At 40.8% G+C, this 17,562-nt stretch overlaps 1 protein-coding gene across 1 annotated transcript in view; it reads right to left on the reverse strand.

Annotated features, from left to right (window-relative positions):
* The window catches only part of IPO5 (importin 5), a 72,321-nt gene that overhangs the window by 8,322 nt on the left and 46,437 nt on the right, over positions 1 to 17,562 (reverse strand). Inside the window, 13 exon segments of the mRNA XM_017862180.1 lie at positions 450 to 505; positions 591 to 702; positions 1,992 to 2,164; positions 4,175 to 4,271; positions 7,026 to 7,147; positions 7,237 to 7,369; positions 9,107 to 9,190; positions 10,569 to 10,618; positions 10,621 to 10,786; positions 13,837 to 14,010; positions 14,101 to 14,190; positions 14,286 to 14,410; positions 16,908 to 17,014. Of these exon segments, the coding sequence (XP_017717669.1) occupies positions 450 to 505; positions 591 to 702; positions 1,992 to 2,164; positions 4,175 to 4,271; positions 7,026 to 7,147; positions 7,237 to 7,369; positions 9,107 to 9,190; positions 10,569 to 10,618; positions 10,621 to 10,786; positions 13,837 to 14,010; positions 14,101 to 14,190; positions 14,286 to 14,410; positions 16,908 to 17,014 (1,489 nt within the window).

Consider the following 17,562-nt stretch of genomic DNA (forward strand, 5'->3'; position numbering starts at 1 on the left):
TGCTGGACTCTAAACACACAATGAAGTATGCTTGACAGTCCTAGGTGGTTTGATGAGAGAACTAAGTAACCTGGTGAAAAAGGCCCCAGACGGTCAATAGTGTGACTCAGGGCAATCATTTCACACTGGAATTTCAGGTTACTCATCTTTAAAACAGTGAAAGCACCACAAAAAACAAATGGTTGTTGTGAGCAATATGTAAATGAACTAGGAAAACCTCAAGGTGTTTTGCTGAGTGAGGTATTACAACAAAATGCACAGAGCACCAAAAGACATATCAGTTTAATTTCAAATTACTCATTCATAAATTAAGAGGGGAAATATATCCAATTCCTCTGCTAAAGACTGATAATTACATCAGAATGACAACTCACATAAATCAGAAACTGAGGCATTTACAAGTCTTTCAGATGCAAGTGATCATGTAAGTTCCAAAGGGAAAAATTTACCTCATCTTGTAGTGACTCTTCGACCTGTTCATCATAGTCTTCATCTTGTCTTTTAACTAAAACATACCCAAATAAATGTTTTTAAATGATCACCAAAATGGTCAAGGATTGTATTCAGAAATAAAAGCATGGAAAACTTACCTTGTCGTAATTCTTGATTTTTAAAATGTTCTTCAAGCTTTGCTTTCAATATACCTCCCAGTTCTTCAAAGTGTTCATTATTAAGGCATCCATCTCCCATTACTTCAATGCACTAATGAGGTTGAGAAAAGAAAACAATCCATAAGATTAGGGGTGTTGAGAGTCTAAAGTTAAACTCCACTAAGAATCATACGGAAAAATGAACACAGTTCAGTATCCTGGAAGATTAATTATTTACATATGCTTAGCTTGTATTTGTTAGAATGACAGCATTGTAGAGATTGGAGTTAGAAAAAACATTTTCTTTTAAACATTACTGAGCACACCTAGGTGCCAGGCATCATGCCAGGTACTGAGGATTCAAAGATGGAGCACACACACACCAGCTCCTAAGGAGCACAACTGCTATATCCATACTCGGTACACACAACATAAAAGAACACTGAAGGAAGGGTATTAGAGGTAGAAGAAATAATATAGGCAAAGGTATGGAAGCACGCTTTTTTCGGAAAAACAGAAGGAATTCTGAATTACAAGAGTGTAAATAAGGACACATAAAGATGCTGAGAAACTGTAAATCTTCAATCAAGATTGGAGCAAACTACAGTTGTGCAAAATGGGAGTGACACTGTATGAGAAAGGAAGTGATTCAATGAAGAGCAAGGCAGTGCTTGAGGAAAACAGAATGAACTGAGAGCAAAAGAAAGGAGATATCTGGAGTAGACCAAGGGGGCTATTTCAACGGCATGAAAAAAGCGGCAATGAAAAAAAAACCAGAGAGGAACTGAGGAAAGTAGAAAGAACAGAAACTAGAGATGATACCCAAGCCTCTGTAGTTGGATTATTAAGTACAAGACTAAAATACTATTCAGAATTTCTTCTCTTTTTCCAAAGAATGCATGCTTTCATGCTGTTGCCTGTATCATTCCCTCTAACTATACTGCCCTTCCAAGGCAAATTTACCCTCTTTAAAAGAAACATAATAATACCAAAATATTAAAACAAAAAATTTAACATTTTTATTTTTAAAAAAATCATACACTACAGCACATAAAAATTTATTTAGCTGGCCTACACCTGTAATCCCAGCACTCTGGGAGGCTGAGGTGGATCACCTGAGGCCAGGAGTTCGAGACCAGCCTGGGGAATATCTACCAAAAATACGAAAAGTAGCAGGTGTGGTGGCACATGCCTGTAATCCCGACTACTTGGAAGGATCACGCATGAGAATTGCTTGAACCCAGGAGGCGCAGGTTGCAGTGAGCTGCGACTGTGCCACTGCACTCCAGCCTGGGTAACAGAGTAATACTCTGTCTCAAAAAAATTTTTTAAAAAACTTTTAGCAAGACTAATAAATGAACATACCACCTTATACATATTTTTTAAGAGAAAAATATTCACCTTTGCAAAAGAATGCATTATTTCTGAGAGGACGTCTGAATCTGGTTCTGTACCAATGGCCTTAATTAGAGCATCACACATAAAATGCCACATCTGTGTGAGATACTCAGGACCACGGACTCTTGCACACTCCAGGAGAAGAGGCATGGATTCTGCTGCTGCCACTCGAACACGTTTGATTGTTAAGGAACCTCAAAAGACTGTTTATTATTTCACTTAAATGTTAAAGGGTTCAATGCATTAATAGTAGTGCTAGGCAACTTCTGTTTATCTAAGATATCCAAGAGCTTGTGTTAAATATAAAGCATGTATAAAAATAGAAAAGACATACCTCCCGTCTCCTCTGTCACCTATAATAGTGGCAGGAATGAGTCCAGCAGCAGTGAAGGGCTGCCTACTGCTCAAATGCAAACCAAAATACAAAAATGACTATGAAAGGACCTATGACCATTAGCATGCCTCAAGGTGTACCTACCTCAAAACCTTAGGTAGTATCTGTTTCTAATAAATGCAACTGAAGCATTTCCCTGAAAAAAACCACCGAGGACCTCTTCCTATGCTGGCCTTTTCAGTTTTCAATAAAGATTAAATTGTCTTTCCCTATCTAATCTCATTTACAAAATAAGGTCTTGATAACTTCCTCTTAAAAGCAATTTCGCTTTGTCCTCTGGCATCCTGGGAAGTAGGTCTTTGCTGGGTAAAAGCTGTCTTCTGTAAAGGACACCACTATAAGATATCGTAGGCCAGGCGCGGTGGCTCAAGCCTGTAATCCCAGCACTTTGGGAGGCCGAGACGGGCGGATCACGAGGTCAGGAGATCGAGACCATCCTGGCTAACATGGTGAAACCCTGTCTCTACTAAAAATTACAAAAAAAACTAGCCGGGCGAGGTGGCGGGCGCCTGTAGTCCCAGCTACTCGGGAGGCTGAGGCTGGCGTAAACCCGGGAGGCGGAGCTTGCAGTGAGCTGAGATCCGGCCACTGCACTCCAGCCTGGGTGACAGAGCGAGACTCCGTCTCAAAAAAAAAAAAAAAAAAAAAAAAAAAAAGATATCGTAAGAGGAATGATGACAAAGGGACTTTGGAGTCAGAGAGATCGGGATTTGTGTCTGGGCTCTAACATCCTCTTGTGTGTAAAGACATAACAATGTACCGGAAAATATTAATTTTGACTATTATTATGTTAAGAAGGATATTGGAATGCAGTTGTGGGTGGATCACCTGAGGTCAGGAGTTCGAGACCTGCCTGGCCAAAGTGGTGAAAACCCGTCTCTACTAAAAACAAAAAACAAACAAAAAACAACAACAAACAAAAGTTAGCTGGGCATGGTAGCGCATGTCTGTGATCCCCGCTACTTAGGAGGCTGAGGCAGAAGAATCACTTGAACTTGGGAGGTGGCAGTTGCAGTGAGCTGAGATCGTGCCACTGCACTCCAGCCTGGGCAATAGAGTGAGACTCTGTCTCAAAAGAGAATGCAGATGTATCAAGTGACGTTTCCCCCTAAAGGTGCTATCCACATTGGAAATGGAGGATTCTCACTGCTACAGAAAGTTGACTATCTATCGCTGGTTCTCTAATCTATTAAGACAGGTCTTTGCCAGGCACAGTGGCTCACGCCTTTAATCCCGTAACTTTGTGGGGCCAAGGCAGGATTGCTTGAGCCTAGGAGTTTGAGACCAGCCTGGGCAACATAGGGAGACCTTATCTCTACAAAATAATAATAATAATAATAAAAATCTAGCTGGGCACAGTGTTGTGCACGTAGGTCCCAGCTACCTGGGAGGTTGTGGTTTCAGTGAGTCCTGCTCATGCCACTGCACTCCAGCCTAGGTGACAGAGTGAGACACCATCTTTTAAAATAGAAGTCTTATTTTCTTAACGTTTACCAAAAGATATTTGGGGAAAGTAGCAACTATATATAATTGTAATCATTTGCTAATTATTTATCCTTAAATCCTTAAGTGGGCCACAGAAAGCTGACAAACAGAGGATGTTGACATTTTCTTTTTCATGTTTTGGCACAAGTGGAAACAAAGGCACACGCAGAGGACCGACCTTATCACCTCGAAGTACAGTTAGTGCAAATACAATCATGGTGATGTCTACTTCAGTGAACACTGTCTAATACTCCAAGAGACAACTTTACTAAATCTACACGTTTTGTATTCAAAGGTTGTAGGATATCATCGTGGAAATAAAACTTCAGTAAAGGGACCATCAGTTTGACAACCTGTTCGGTGTACTCCACAAAGCCTTCCTTTAACTCCTTAGCATAGCAAACCTGTAACCAAAGTATTGGGAGGAAATAAAGATTCATGTTAGTTTTCAAGCATTAAAATTAACAAACAGCAAAATCATTAAGGACCATAGGAAGTTGTACTTTGACTAGAACTACATTTAAAGCTGCATGTACAACTGTCAAATTAGTCTTCCAACTAAAAGGAGTATGAAAAGGGTCATGAAATGATTGTAGTATTGGTGAGCGACAAAAAGAAAAAGAAAGGAAATTATTGTCGTATATATTGTCTTTCCAAGGCTGGAATCATTCACACTCTATTCAGCAAGTTTTAGCCAATACATCGAACAAAATGTATCACTTATTGAGGAAAAATCATTCTAAAAGATACAACACCCCTCCCCCAACACATCAGTTAACTGTAGCATTTACTTTGTAAATGTGTAGCAAATAGGCTTCTGATATTTTGGGTTTTTTTTGTTTTTGTTTTGTTTTGTTTTGTTTTTTTTGAGACAGAGTCTCGCTCTGTCTCTCAGGCTGGAGTGCAGTGGCGCGATCTCCGCTCACTGAAAGCTCCATCGCCTCCCAGGTTCACACCATTCTCCTGCCTCAGCCTCCTAAGAAGCTGGGACTACAGGCGCTTGCCACCACGCCCGGCTAATTTTTTTGTATTTTTAGTAGAGACGGGGTTTCACCATGTTCGCCAGCATGGTCTCGATCTCCTGACCTCGTGATCCGCCCGCCTCGGCCTCCCAAAGTGCTGGGATTACAGGCGTAAGCCACCGTGCTCGGCTGGTATTTTGTGTTTTTAAAAAATCATGGCTGGGCATGGTGGCTCATGCTTGTAATCCCAGCACTTTGGGAGGCCGAGGCGGGTAGATCACGAGGTCAGGAGTTCAAGACCAGCCTGGCCAACACAGTGAAACCCCATCTCTACTAAAAATACAAAAATTAGCCAGGCCTGGTGGCGGCCGCCTGTAACGCCAGCTACTTGGGAGGCTGAGGCAGGAGAATCGCTTGAACCCAGGAGGTAGAAGTGGCAGTGAGCTGGGATTGTGCCACTATACTCCAGCCTGGGTGACAGAGTCAGACGGATCACAAGGTCAGGCGTTCGAGACCAGCCAGGCCAATGTGATGAAAACCCGCCTCTACTAAAGATACAAAAAATTAGCCAGGCGTGGTGGTGCACGCCTGTAATCCTAGCTACTCAGAAGGCTGAGGTAGGAGAATCGCTTGAACTCAGGAGGCAGAGGTTGCAGTGAGCTGAGGTCAAGCCATTGCACTCCAGCCTGAGCGACAGAGTAAGACTCCGTCTCAAAAAGCAAAAGAAACCCCAAAAAACCTAATTGTTTCATTCTCTTCTACTACATCTAAAGATTACTCTGTTTTAAGATGTTATTATTTGTATTTGCTCTCCAGTTGAGGGGAAAAAACCCACAAAAATCCAAAGTGTTTATAATTTATAGATACTAAGTATTGTAGATGACAATAAGAAATATACTTTTAAATGAATTAGAACATGTAATATAAATACAAAATAAAATTGAAGCAACTTTTATTTAGGTTTACTTAACTGCTAAATTTGTAATATACCATAATTTCTAAAATCTAACTTTAAAAATAAGTATTGGCCAGGTGCAGTGGCTCACGCCTGTAATCCTAGCACTTTGGGAGGCCGAGGCAGGCAGACCACCTGACGTCAGGAGTTCAAAACCAGCCTGGCCAAAATGGTGAAACCCCATCTCTACTAAAAATACAAAAAGAAGCCAGCTGTGGTGGCAGGCGCCTGTAATCCCAGCTATTCGGGAGGCTGAGGCAGGAGAATCACTTGAATGCCGGAGGTGGAGGTTGCAGTGAGTCGAGATCATGCCACTGCACTCCAGCCTGGGTGAAAAAGAGAGACTCCATCTCAAAAATAAATAAAATAAAATAAGATAAAATAAAATAAAATAAAGTATTATCCTTCACTTTAAAACGCATGCTCATAAAGAAAACTAGGAACTAAATACACATACGCACACCATAAGCACCATAAGGGATAATAACCGAACATTTTGATTTTCCTGCCGTATCCATTTTTTTACACAACTGAAATCAAGCGTTTTGTTTCACATTAAATAGCATGAACACACTTCTGTTAATTTGTTTAAAAAATATTCCATGGCCACCTACTATAGACTAAGAACAAAACAAACAAAAATCCTTCCCTCGTGTAGCTTATATTCTAAAGTCTTTGTAATGGCTGTATATTTATCATTCATCTTCCCGCTAACAGGAATTTGGGCTATTTGCTGTTTTTTGCCTTTTTTTTTTTTTAGACGGAGTCTGGCTGTGTTGCCCAGGCTGGAGTACAGTGGCGCGATCTCGGCTCACTGCAAGCTCCGCCTCCCGGGTTCATGCCATTCTCCCGCCTCAGCCTCCGAGTAGCTGGGACTACAGGCGCCCGCCACCACGCCCGGCTAATTTTTTGTATTTTTAGTAGAGACGGGGTTTCACCATGTTAGCCAAGATGGTCTCGATCTCCTGACCTCGTGATCCACCCGCCTCGGCCTCCCAAAGTGCTGGGATTACAGGCTTGAGCCACCGCTCCCGGCCTGTTTTTTGCTATTTAAAACAGCACTGATAACGAAAGGTTTATCCACACGATTTCTTTAAAATGGAAAGAAAACTTTGCTTTTTAAGGAATATATTCCTGGCTCTCCAAAGTAATTTCTTTAGCAGCTATTAAAAGCACTCATATAAAATGTATATAAATGTAAGATGTAAAATAAAAGTTTAATAAAAATAGTGCTCTCTTACCAACATCTGGCAAGCAGTTGATTTTTCTTCTAGTCCTGCAGTTTTAATACCAAAGCTTTGCTGATCTCCAAGGTTCACAAATTCCCAACCATCATCATCACTCATATTCTCCATGTCTTGGGCTATTAACAGAAAAGAAAACAAATGCATATGACAAATAACAACAAAGAGAGAACTATGACAACCGATAGGTCCTTCTAAAGACACCTACTATCTAAAAGGGCTACTTCGGGCTTAATTGAAGCCGTCTTCATTAAAGGTCCCATAACCACTGGAAGGTACTGCTGAAATTCTTTTCCAAGGATTTTGCACATTCTGGCCCATGCTGAGATCATGTAAGAGATCTGGGGGAAAAATTTAAAATTAAAAAAATAGATTAAAAAGCAATGGGTAAATGTGATAAAGAAAGCCATTTCCTTATTTCATAATGTTTTATTGATATGTTTACAGTACTTAAGCAATAAGAGCATTTCTAAAGGTTATATACTTAAAAGGTTCAGAATCAATAATGAAATCCCTGTGAACTCACCCTACACTGGGATGTGGACAGCAGGTGAGGCAAAAGACAAAGACCAGAACCTTGGATATTTCTTTCTACTTTCAGTAAGTGATTACAGTTTTCTTTCTTAGCATCTGAATCACCTAAATGAAACTAATCACCTGAACAAAACCAAACATTTTGTCAACTCCCAGTCACAAATTTTTTGAAGGCAGAAATGTATTTTATCTGACTCTGTATCCCTATTGCCTGCCACTCCATTCATTAAACATTTATTAAAACCCAAGAAACAAAACATCCTTTTCCCTTAGCTGTTGTAATTTTCTCGTTAAGTGGCTGAGTATCTTTAAAACACCTCTTCTCCTATTACTTTGTTTACACAGACTTCATCATCTGCAAATTACCTAGAGAATCTGGTTCCATTCACCATCCCTGCAACCTAGAAAGTGATTCTTATCCCGGTATCTGTCATCCACCTACCTATTTTTATTTATTAAGCATGGACAGACACATGCCCCACCTCTTAATGATTTCATATGTAAAAGTCCACCCACTCTTCAGATAGGTACTGGGTGTTTCTCACATGCCAGGCATTAAACTATATGCTGGCTGATACAAAGGTGAGCAACATGCCTTGTCCTTACCACTCTCCCCATGGCTTACAGTCCCCTCAGCCTCCCTACTGTTGGCAGCCTGCTAAGTATCCCTCCTGCCTGTTATCTCTGTACATACAAAACATACATGTATATTTGTATGTCATTTTGCAAAGAAAGCAAACAACAACAAAACATGCTTTCTCTGCAAAATGATATGTTTTCCTATTTAAACTAATACAGTGTGACTATGTAAAGTCAAAATTTAATTCAACAATTATTTATGGAGTGCCTTGTTATATGTCAGGCGTTGGGAATACCATCAAGATTATGACAAACATTTATGATGTTACTATAACACAGTGCTGGAACTGCCCACCATTGAGACTGAACAGATCAGGAAAATCTTGTAAAGGATGAGAACTGTGAGCAAGCGTTAGCTGGGCGTGTATACCTATGTGTGTATGTACATGTGTCGAGAGGCAGGGGTTCTTCCTAATGAAATGCCTTTGTCTGCTCATAGGCAGAGAGGCAAGCAGTGTGTCCTGAGATTCTTGGGTTCTGTATTTTCTGCCAGGGGAAGGAGATCATGCAGACTTCAAAAGGCTAGGAGACACCTGAATGGAGATGTCTATTACATGCTGGAGAAATGAAACTTCAATTCTGAAGATCTGAAAGTTGCAAGCATACAGAGGAAACTGGAAGCCATGTCTGTGAGTGACACTGCTCCATGGGAGTAAGAAGATAAGAGAGCCTTGGACAGAACTCACCAACACCAAAACTTGAGAGTCAGAGAAAGCAAGAGCAACCTACAACAGACTACAAAAAGTGGCTTGAGAAACAAAAGGAAAATCAGTGAAGAATGTCTCTGCTAGTAGGGGTTGACAGAATGTCAAGGAACCTATCACTCCTTTTGTTTTAAATATATTGAACCGTGTGCTGTCCATAACTCATTAGCAGATCAAGGCAAATGCATTAAGACCACTTACCTGAGGATCATCATCTTCCATGTCATTGAAGTCTGTCTGGGTCTTTAACAACAGCTGCATCACATCTGATGCATCCTGCATGAACTAGAGGAAAATATGTAGAGAACACTCATTGCTACCGAATTTGTTTCTTAATTAGCAAAGCGTTGCCAAAAAATCAACAACATTGCCCACACAGGTCATAACCTCCATAGATAAAACTATCATATTGAAAAATTCTTAGCTATATTGTGACAGATTTAGTTCACTTTCTAGAAAAATATATTTTCCACTGAAGGGCAGTGGACTACAGTATAAAGGTACTTCTAACGGCATCAGGTATTAGTCTATGGTTTACGCATTTCAAGCAGTAAAACTGAATTCAAATTCAGAAAAAAAATTTTGGATTGTTTATAGAATTCACTACATGAAATTTTGTCTATGATTTTCACTTAACTCTTTGCAGTTCTGGTAATCTCCATTGTATAGACAGGCAGCGTTTTAAAGAGACAATGAACGCCAGATATACAGAGTATGGGACACACAAGTATTTTATTGGTATAAAACATACCAATGTTTTAGTGGTCAGTGTCTCACAAAAACCAGTTCCAAAGATAAATTAATACTGATGCTGGTTTTGAAGAACGCAAGACAGAGGTTCCCTGATGATAATTCTGAGGGTCAGAACATGAGGGTTCAATGACAGAGAAATTTCTTTTGCATTAGCTTGAACAATTCTGAGATGTTGGCTGAGAAACACACTGGCCAATGGTCCTTGGTAATTATTTTCTGAAGATCTATATGCATAGATTTCTCTCTTAGAGAACACTTGACGCATTTTAGATTAATAGGAAAGCAAGTGACATGTTTCCAAGCACATATTTAAAGGGAACTAACATGGATACTGATTTCCACACACCTCCCACGAGATACAGTGTGTGTGGCGGGGAAAGGAGGAGGCGTCAAGAGTACAGCTGAGCTAAAAAGAAACCTTAATATTAACAATGAAAAGACGGGCTGGGAGCGGGGGCTCACACCCATGAGCTGACTGCTTGAGGTGAGGAGATCAAGGCTAGGCCGACCAACATAGTGAAAGCCCACTTCTACTAAAAACAACAAAAATGAGCTGGGAGAGGTGGCGCGTGCCTGTAATCCCAGCTACTTGGGAGGCTGACGCAGGAGAATTGCTTGAACCTGGGAGGCAGAGGTTGCAGTGAGCCAAGATAGTGCCACTGCACTCCAGTCTGGGCGATAAGAGAGAGACTTGGTCTCAAAAACAAAACAAAACAAAAAACACCAAACCAAACAAACAATGAAAAGATGAAGGCAGGAATTCATTTGTATATAAAACAGGAGCAATGTGAAAGGAGTAAGGAAAAAACCAAACATCCAGAAAACCATTTATCAGAAGGAAAAAATCCCTCTAGTACTCTCAATTTATGCTAAATTTTATAGTAAATTTAACATAATAGAAATTACTTACTTTTTCCTTCCCAACAGCCAGACCAATGAGGCTAATGCATTCAATAGTTTTCCTCTCAGAAGTCTCAGTTCTTTTTGAACCGCATTCTCAACGATGTGCTTCAGTGATGGCATAAATAAATCATAGTAGGGGACAAATTTTTCTTCTGCAGTATCTGCAACTGACGCAATGGATGTCACAACTTGTTCCAAAACTAACTTGGTGCCTTTCTGAATCAGCTAGAAGGAAGACACACAAATTATTACTTCAAAGGAAAACTGGAAGAAGTATTTAAATTTACAATTACTACTCCCTTCAAGTTCTTGAATGCTTTTCTGAAACAGCAGAATAAGACCACCTCTCCAGAAGCAGAGACTGTAGGTTTTGGAGGAAATTTTTATAAAAAGAATTTATGTTGAACTATTTATGTTTTTTTTCTGTCTTCTGTTAACACAATACCCCTTACTCATTTTTGTCTTGTCTCAAAGCATAGTTAATTCTTGAGTATAGATACGGACTCAAAATTTTTGTGTTCATCAACTTTAATCTTCATACTCATTTTTTTCTTCACTGATTTCCTCTACTTATATTTTGTGCTGTCTTACTATGTCATAAAGAAAATTCCCTCTTTGGCCCCTTCCTTTATCTTCTAACCACCCCCTCCCCAGAAGATCCCAACAAGGAAACTTGCTGCCTTCTCCTGCATCTGTCTTGCTGAAACAGATGAGATGACCTTTTCCTCTGCACCAAAGATCTGGTGTTCTCTGACCCAGCTAGTAACAAATGCTTACTACCTATCTGCTGCTGGGTCTGTCCTGCCACCAGCAATATTTTAAAATAATTCTTCTGTAATCCCAGCACTTTGGGAGGCTGAGGCGGGCGGATCACTTGAGTCAGGAGTTCAAGACCAGCCTGGCCGACATGGTGAAACCCTGTCTCTAAACAAACAAATAAATAAATAAATAAACAAACAAATAAAAATTAGCCAGGTGTGGTGGTACACCCCAGTAATCCTAGTTACTCGGGAAGCAGAGGCAGGAGAATTGCTTGAACTGGGGAGGCAGAGGTTGCAGTGAGCCAAGATTGTGCTATTGCATCCCAGCTGGGCTGACTAGAGCGAGACACCGTCTCAAAAAAAAAAAAAAAAAAAAAAGGAAGCCAGACATGGTGACTCACACCTGTAATCCCAGCACTTTGGGAGTCCCAGGCAGGTGGATGACTTGAGGTCAGGAGTTCAAGAACAGCCTGGCCAACATGGTGAAACCCCGTCTCCACTCAAAAAACAAAAATTAGCCGGGTGTGGTGGTGCATGCCTGTAATCCCAGCTACCTGGGAGGCTGAGGCAGGAGAATCGCTTGAACCTGGGAGACAGAGGTTGCGGTGAGCAGAGATTGCATTACTGCACTCCAGCCTGGGTGAGACTCCATCTCAAAATAAATTAAAGAATAAAATAAAATATTTATTGACTCATATGAACCTGACCCAATTACTACTTCAGATTTTCGTAATTCCCCCCGTCAACTATACCCACACTGTCAGCAGAGTTCTTTACCTTGTGTTACACATTCAACCATGTCTTGAGGAAGTTATCTCACTTCCTGCTTCTGCATCTCAACCTCTGCTCCACGTTTAGTATGGACTGTGCCGCTGGCCTCAGAGGAATGTCTTTCCTCCTCCGCTAGGCTACCTTCTCTTCATACAACTCTTCCTCATGAACACTGTTCTCCTATCATCCCATTCCCAACAATTCCTTCCACTTATCTTTAAAAACCCACATAGTGCCTCACTGCAGGAAGGAAAGGCAGGGGTACGGTACACAGGGCCTCTCACACCACAGCCACCCACCCAAACCTGTAAAGTCACGCTGGATCCATCCATTACTGATTTAACCAACCAACCTATCTGCCTTCAACTTGGTGTCCACCTCAGTCTGCCTTCGGGCACATGCATGTTTCCTTTATCATATTCTTAGTCTGCTGTCATCTGACAGTGAGCACTTGGGCCTTTGTTTATAAGTCCTCTCTCTTTGGCTTCTGAGACATTCCATTTCTCGTTTGTCTTGCTCTCTGACCAATCACCAGTGCTATGCAAACTGTGGTTTGTTAACTATTTGCTACCAGTTCATATTAAATATAGGAATTGAGGGCATTAGACACTTTTACAGCAATTTGAGAGCAGGTTCCTATCTTTTATTTTCTATGCCTTCTGTTCATTTCATTTTTATAACAGTAATCCATTTTCATTGCATTTGACAATAAACTAGGCTAAAATCCTTGCTTTTCACATCTATATCTCTCATGCACTGTGCTGGACTAACATCCTTCAATTGTTTTCCGGTTGCATCCCTTACTTCAGCTGTAACTATAATCATTTTTACTTGGATACTCAAAAATGATCTTGTTACTACAACTTCTGTGTTTCTGTCACTCTGGTTAGAATAGTCAACATTTTAAAATGTATTCTCTTTTATCTTTTTTTTTGAAACACAATTTTGCTCTTGCTGCCCAGGTTGGAGTACAGTGGTGTCACCTCAGCTCATTGCAAGCTCTGCTTCCCGGGTTCAAGTGATTCTCCTGTCTCAGCCTCCCGAGTAGCTGGAATTATAGGCATGTTCCACCACACCCGGCTAATTTTGTATTTTTAGGAGAGATGGGATTTCCCCATGCTGGCCAGGCTGGTCTCGAACTCCTGACCTCAGGTGATCCACCTGCCTCAGCCTCCCAAAGTGCTGGGATTACAGAGGTGAGCCACCGTGCCTAGCCCTTTCATCTTTTAAAATTCAAACTGCCAGAAATAAACTGTTAATGCTTCCCATGAAATGTCTTTCAGAATCACCTCTTCCACTATTACTATCTAAGCTCCCTGGACAATGACAGTATGATGGTCTTGCCTTAAATCTTCTCCATTATGTGTATGCCTCAACCAATGCCACTACACTAATTTCTTACCATATGATGATTTCTTGCAGCATTTAAGAACATAGAATGGTTTTTCACACTTTACATAAACCAGAGTTCAAAAATTTCTCTGCCTTATTTTCAGGGTGATCCATATGCTGATTTTACCTGACCTTTAGCTGTATCTTTCCCAATTTCGGTTATCAGCCCACATTTTGGTCAAATCTGAATTTTTCTACTCATCACTCCACAACTCCGAACATCCTCCTTGGTTTTTTTACTTTATATTCTTTATGGTCAGACTGCAAGTCCCTCTTTCTCCAGTTCTTACCCATCAAATCAACCCAAATTAATCTACGAAGAGAAGGCAGCCTATAGATCTTAAAACTTACCTCTTGAAGCTTAAGTACCATAATGGAATGCAGATGTTTCACCAAATTATCCAAGTATGGAATAAGTAGTGACTTGGGACAGTCTTCAGTAAAGTTAATGAGGGCAGCAGCTGCATGGGCCTGTACACGTTGATTGCCTTGGTCTTCCATGGTCTGCAGCAGAGCTGCAATAACCTGTGAAATGAAACCAAGTGGGCATATATGGTGAAATGTCCACCCCTCTTCCTAAAGTCTGATTTGAGTGTCTGAGGACTTGTTACTTACCTTCTCATGAAATTTCTTTTGGAAACCAGGTGCAAAATCTGTAGCCATCTGTCCCACGGCATTACAGGCTGCATACCTCACTCTTGGATGCTGGAAAACGTTCCCTTTCATTAGTAAAAGCAATAAGGTTTCCACATGAAGTTACAACACTAATCATTTTCAATGAAATATTTACTGGTACTTACAGGATCCTGAAGAAAAAGTAAAACAAAATTTACTATCTCATTTAGAATTCCTTCCATTTGCTGGTGGCACCCTTCACCAATGGCAGATAAGGCCATCAATCCTGCATGCCGGTATTTCCAGTCAGCTACAGAAAAAAATTACAGATGCAATACCAATTAGACACTATAAACATGTCATGCTGGTAGGGGGAGACGTAAAAAAGTTCTTATTTGGGAAAAAGTAACAAAATTTTTTTGCAAAGCGTGTATGTATATATAATGTAATATAAAACATGTATATTTACTTTTAGAAAAATGAACAGAAAATGTGCCCAACTAGACTACTTGATTCGAAAAGTATGTATCAGGCCAGGCGCGATGGCTCACACCTGTAATCCCAGCACTTTGGGAGGCTGAGGCAGATGGATCACTTAAGGTCAGGAGTTCAAGACCAGCCTGGTCAACATGGTGAAACCTCGTCTCTACTAAATAATACAAAAATTAGCCAGGCGTGGTGGTGGCGGGCACCTGTAATCCCAGATACATGGGAGGTGCAGGTTGCAGTGAGCCAAGACTGAGCCACTACACTCCAGTCTGGGTGACAGGGCGAGACTCTGTCTCAAAACAAAAACAAACAAACAAACAAAATCCTGTATCAATGGTGTGACCTTCATGTCTGCTTTTTAAATCTACTCTATAAAATATTCACACAAGGTAAGCCAGAATTTCTGTAGAAGAGTGTTTACATTATTATTTGTAATCAATAAAAACAATTAGCATGGAATGGGGATTGTGGAATGTATGTGTCAATTAAAAAAAAAGAGGTAGGCTGTTATGTGGTGATACGACAAACTGTTGAGCAAAAGCTTAAAAAATATGATGTGTCCATACAGTATATTCACTTTAAAAAGCCTCTCTGTATATGCATAAATGAGGTCAGAGGAAAGTCTCAGAGAGCTATTAACAACGGTTACCTGTGAATATGAATTTAAAACCTTGCAAGTTGGCCGGGCACAGTGGCACACGCCTATAATCCCAGTACTTTCGGAGGCCGATACAGGCAGATCACTTAAGGTCAGGAGTTCAAGACCAGCCTGGCCAACATACTGAAACCCTGTCTCTACTAAAAATACAAAAATTAGGCCGGGTGCAGTGGCTCATGCCTGTAATCCCAGCATTTTGGGAGGCCCAGGTGGGCGGATCACTTGAGGTTAGGAGTTTGAAACCAGCCTGGCCAACATGGAGAAACTCCGTCTCCACTAAAAGTACAAAAATTAGCTGGGTGTGGTGGTATATGCCTGTAATCCCAGCTACTTGGGAGGCTGAGACAGGAGAATTGCTTGAAACTGGGAGGTGAACATTGTAGTGAGCCAAGACTGCACCACTGCACTCCAGCCTGGTTGACAGTGAGATTCTGTCTCAAAAAAAAAAAAAAAAGAAAAAAAATTAGCTGGGCGTGGTGGCATGTGCCTGTAGTCCCAGTTACTCAGGTGGCAAGGGCAGGAGAATCGCTTGAACCCAGAGGGTGGAGGCTGCAGTGAGCTGAGATCACATCACCCTGGGCAATAGAGTAAGACTCCACCAAAAACCAAACAAACCAACAAACTTCTAACTTAAAACTTCTGCATTTTAATTTAAGAAAAGAACACATTAATTTATAATTAAAAAAAACAAATGAAAAATAAAACATATACAATAATCAACTATGGGATTGAGGATTGATATATATTATAGGTACAAAGGTAAATGACCAAATAGTAGGGAAATATTCACAGAAATAAAAAAGAAGGATGGCCGGGTGTGGTAGCTCATGCCTATAATCCAAGCACTCTGGGAGGCTGAAGCAGGAGGACTGCTTGAGGCCAGGAGTTTGAGACCAGCCTGGGCAACACAGCGAAATCCCGTGTCAACAACAGCAGCAGCAACAGCAATAACAGCAACAGCTGCCCTCCAAGGCAGGTGGGCTTCCACCATCATCTCAGTTAGGGGCAAAAAAAGAAAGAAAGAAGTAGTTTCTTTTTTGATAACATTAGATAGAATTTCTTCTTTTAAAAATAAAAGATACCGGATGAAAGAAGATTATATGATTCAAACATTCTAATACTTCACAAAATTCAAATAATGTCATTTTCAAATTCAAATCTAAATATTTTGGCAAGGAAGTAAATCTGTACATTTTCTTTGGGATTGACAATTTCATCAGTAAAATAAATGAATTGGGTTAAATATGGATGGTAAAAAGACAAGATTATTATTATTATTATTTTTTGACGAAGTCTTGCTCTGTCGCCCAGGCTGGAGTGCAGTGGTGTGATCTCGGCTCACCGCAACCTCTGCCTCCCAGGCTCACGTCATTCTCCTGCCTCAGCCTCACGAGTAGCTGAGACTACAGGCGCACGCCACCACACCTGGCTAATTTTTTCGTAGTTTTACTAGAGACAGGGTTTCATCATGTTAGCCAGGATGGTCACGATCTCCTGACCAGGTGTTCTGCCTGCCTTGGCCTCCCAAAGTACTGGGATTACAGGTGTGAGCCACCATGCCTAGCCAAGATTAATTTTTAACAGTCTAAACATATCTTAGAATTTAAGCTTTAGAAAGGGCATAACTTCACTATTTTAGCATTTGAAGGACATAGCTTACGATTTTGAAGCATTTGCATAATGTGTTCCTTGATCATCGGCAGAACGAGCTTTCCACCAAGTCCACAAGCCATTCGGTCTAGAGCACTCTCGCCTGCAACTGCATTGCTAAACAAATAAACAAAATTATGTATTCAATATATCTGAAATACAAAATAAATAGTAGACTCTACAGACATACTTCTAATCACATTATTATTAAACTAAGACTGAGAAAGAATTCAAGCTGTCTTTAAATGTGGAATTGAAATTAGGGGTTTAAAAACCCTACAGCTTAGTAAAGAAAAAAAGAGTAATTGCTTTATATCATGATCCACCATAATTTAGAAAGTCATGTCTGAATCTTATTTTTCTTTTCTTTTTTTTATTTTTTGAGACAGAGTCTCACTCTGTCGCCCAGGCTGGAGTGCAGTGGCACGATCTCAGTTCACTGCAAACTCCGCCTCCTGGGTTCACGCCATTCTCCTGCCTCAGCCTCCCGAGTAGCTGGGACTACAGGCGCCCGCCACCACGCCTGGCTAATTTTTTTGTATTTTTAGTAGAGATGGGGTTTCACCATGTTAGCCAGGACGGTCTTGATCTCCTGACCTCGTGATCCACCCGCCTCAGCCTCCCAAAGTGCTGGGATTACAGGCGTGAGCCACCGTGCCGGGCCT

The sequence above is a fragment of the Rhinopithecus bieti genome, unplaced genomic scaffold, assembly GCF_001698545.2.
Source record: "Rhinopithecus bieti isolate Rb0 unplaced genomic scaffold, ASM169854v2 scaffold_2254, whole genome shotgun sequence".
NCBI classification, from domain to species: domain Eukaryota; kingdom Metazoa; phylum Chordata; class Mammalia; order Primates; family Cercopithecidae; genus Rhinopithecus; species Rhinopithecus bieti.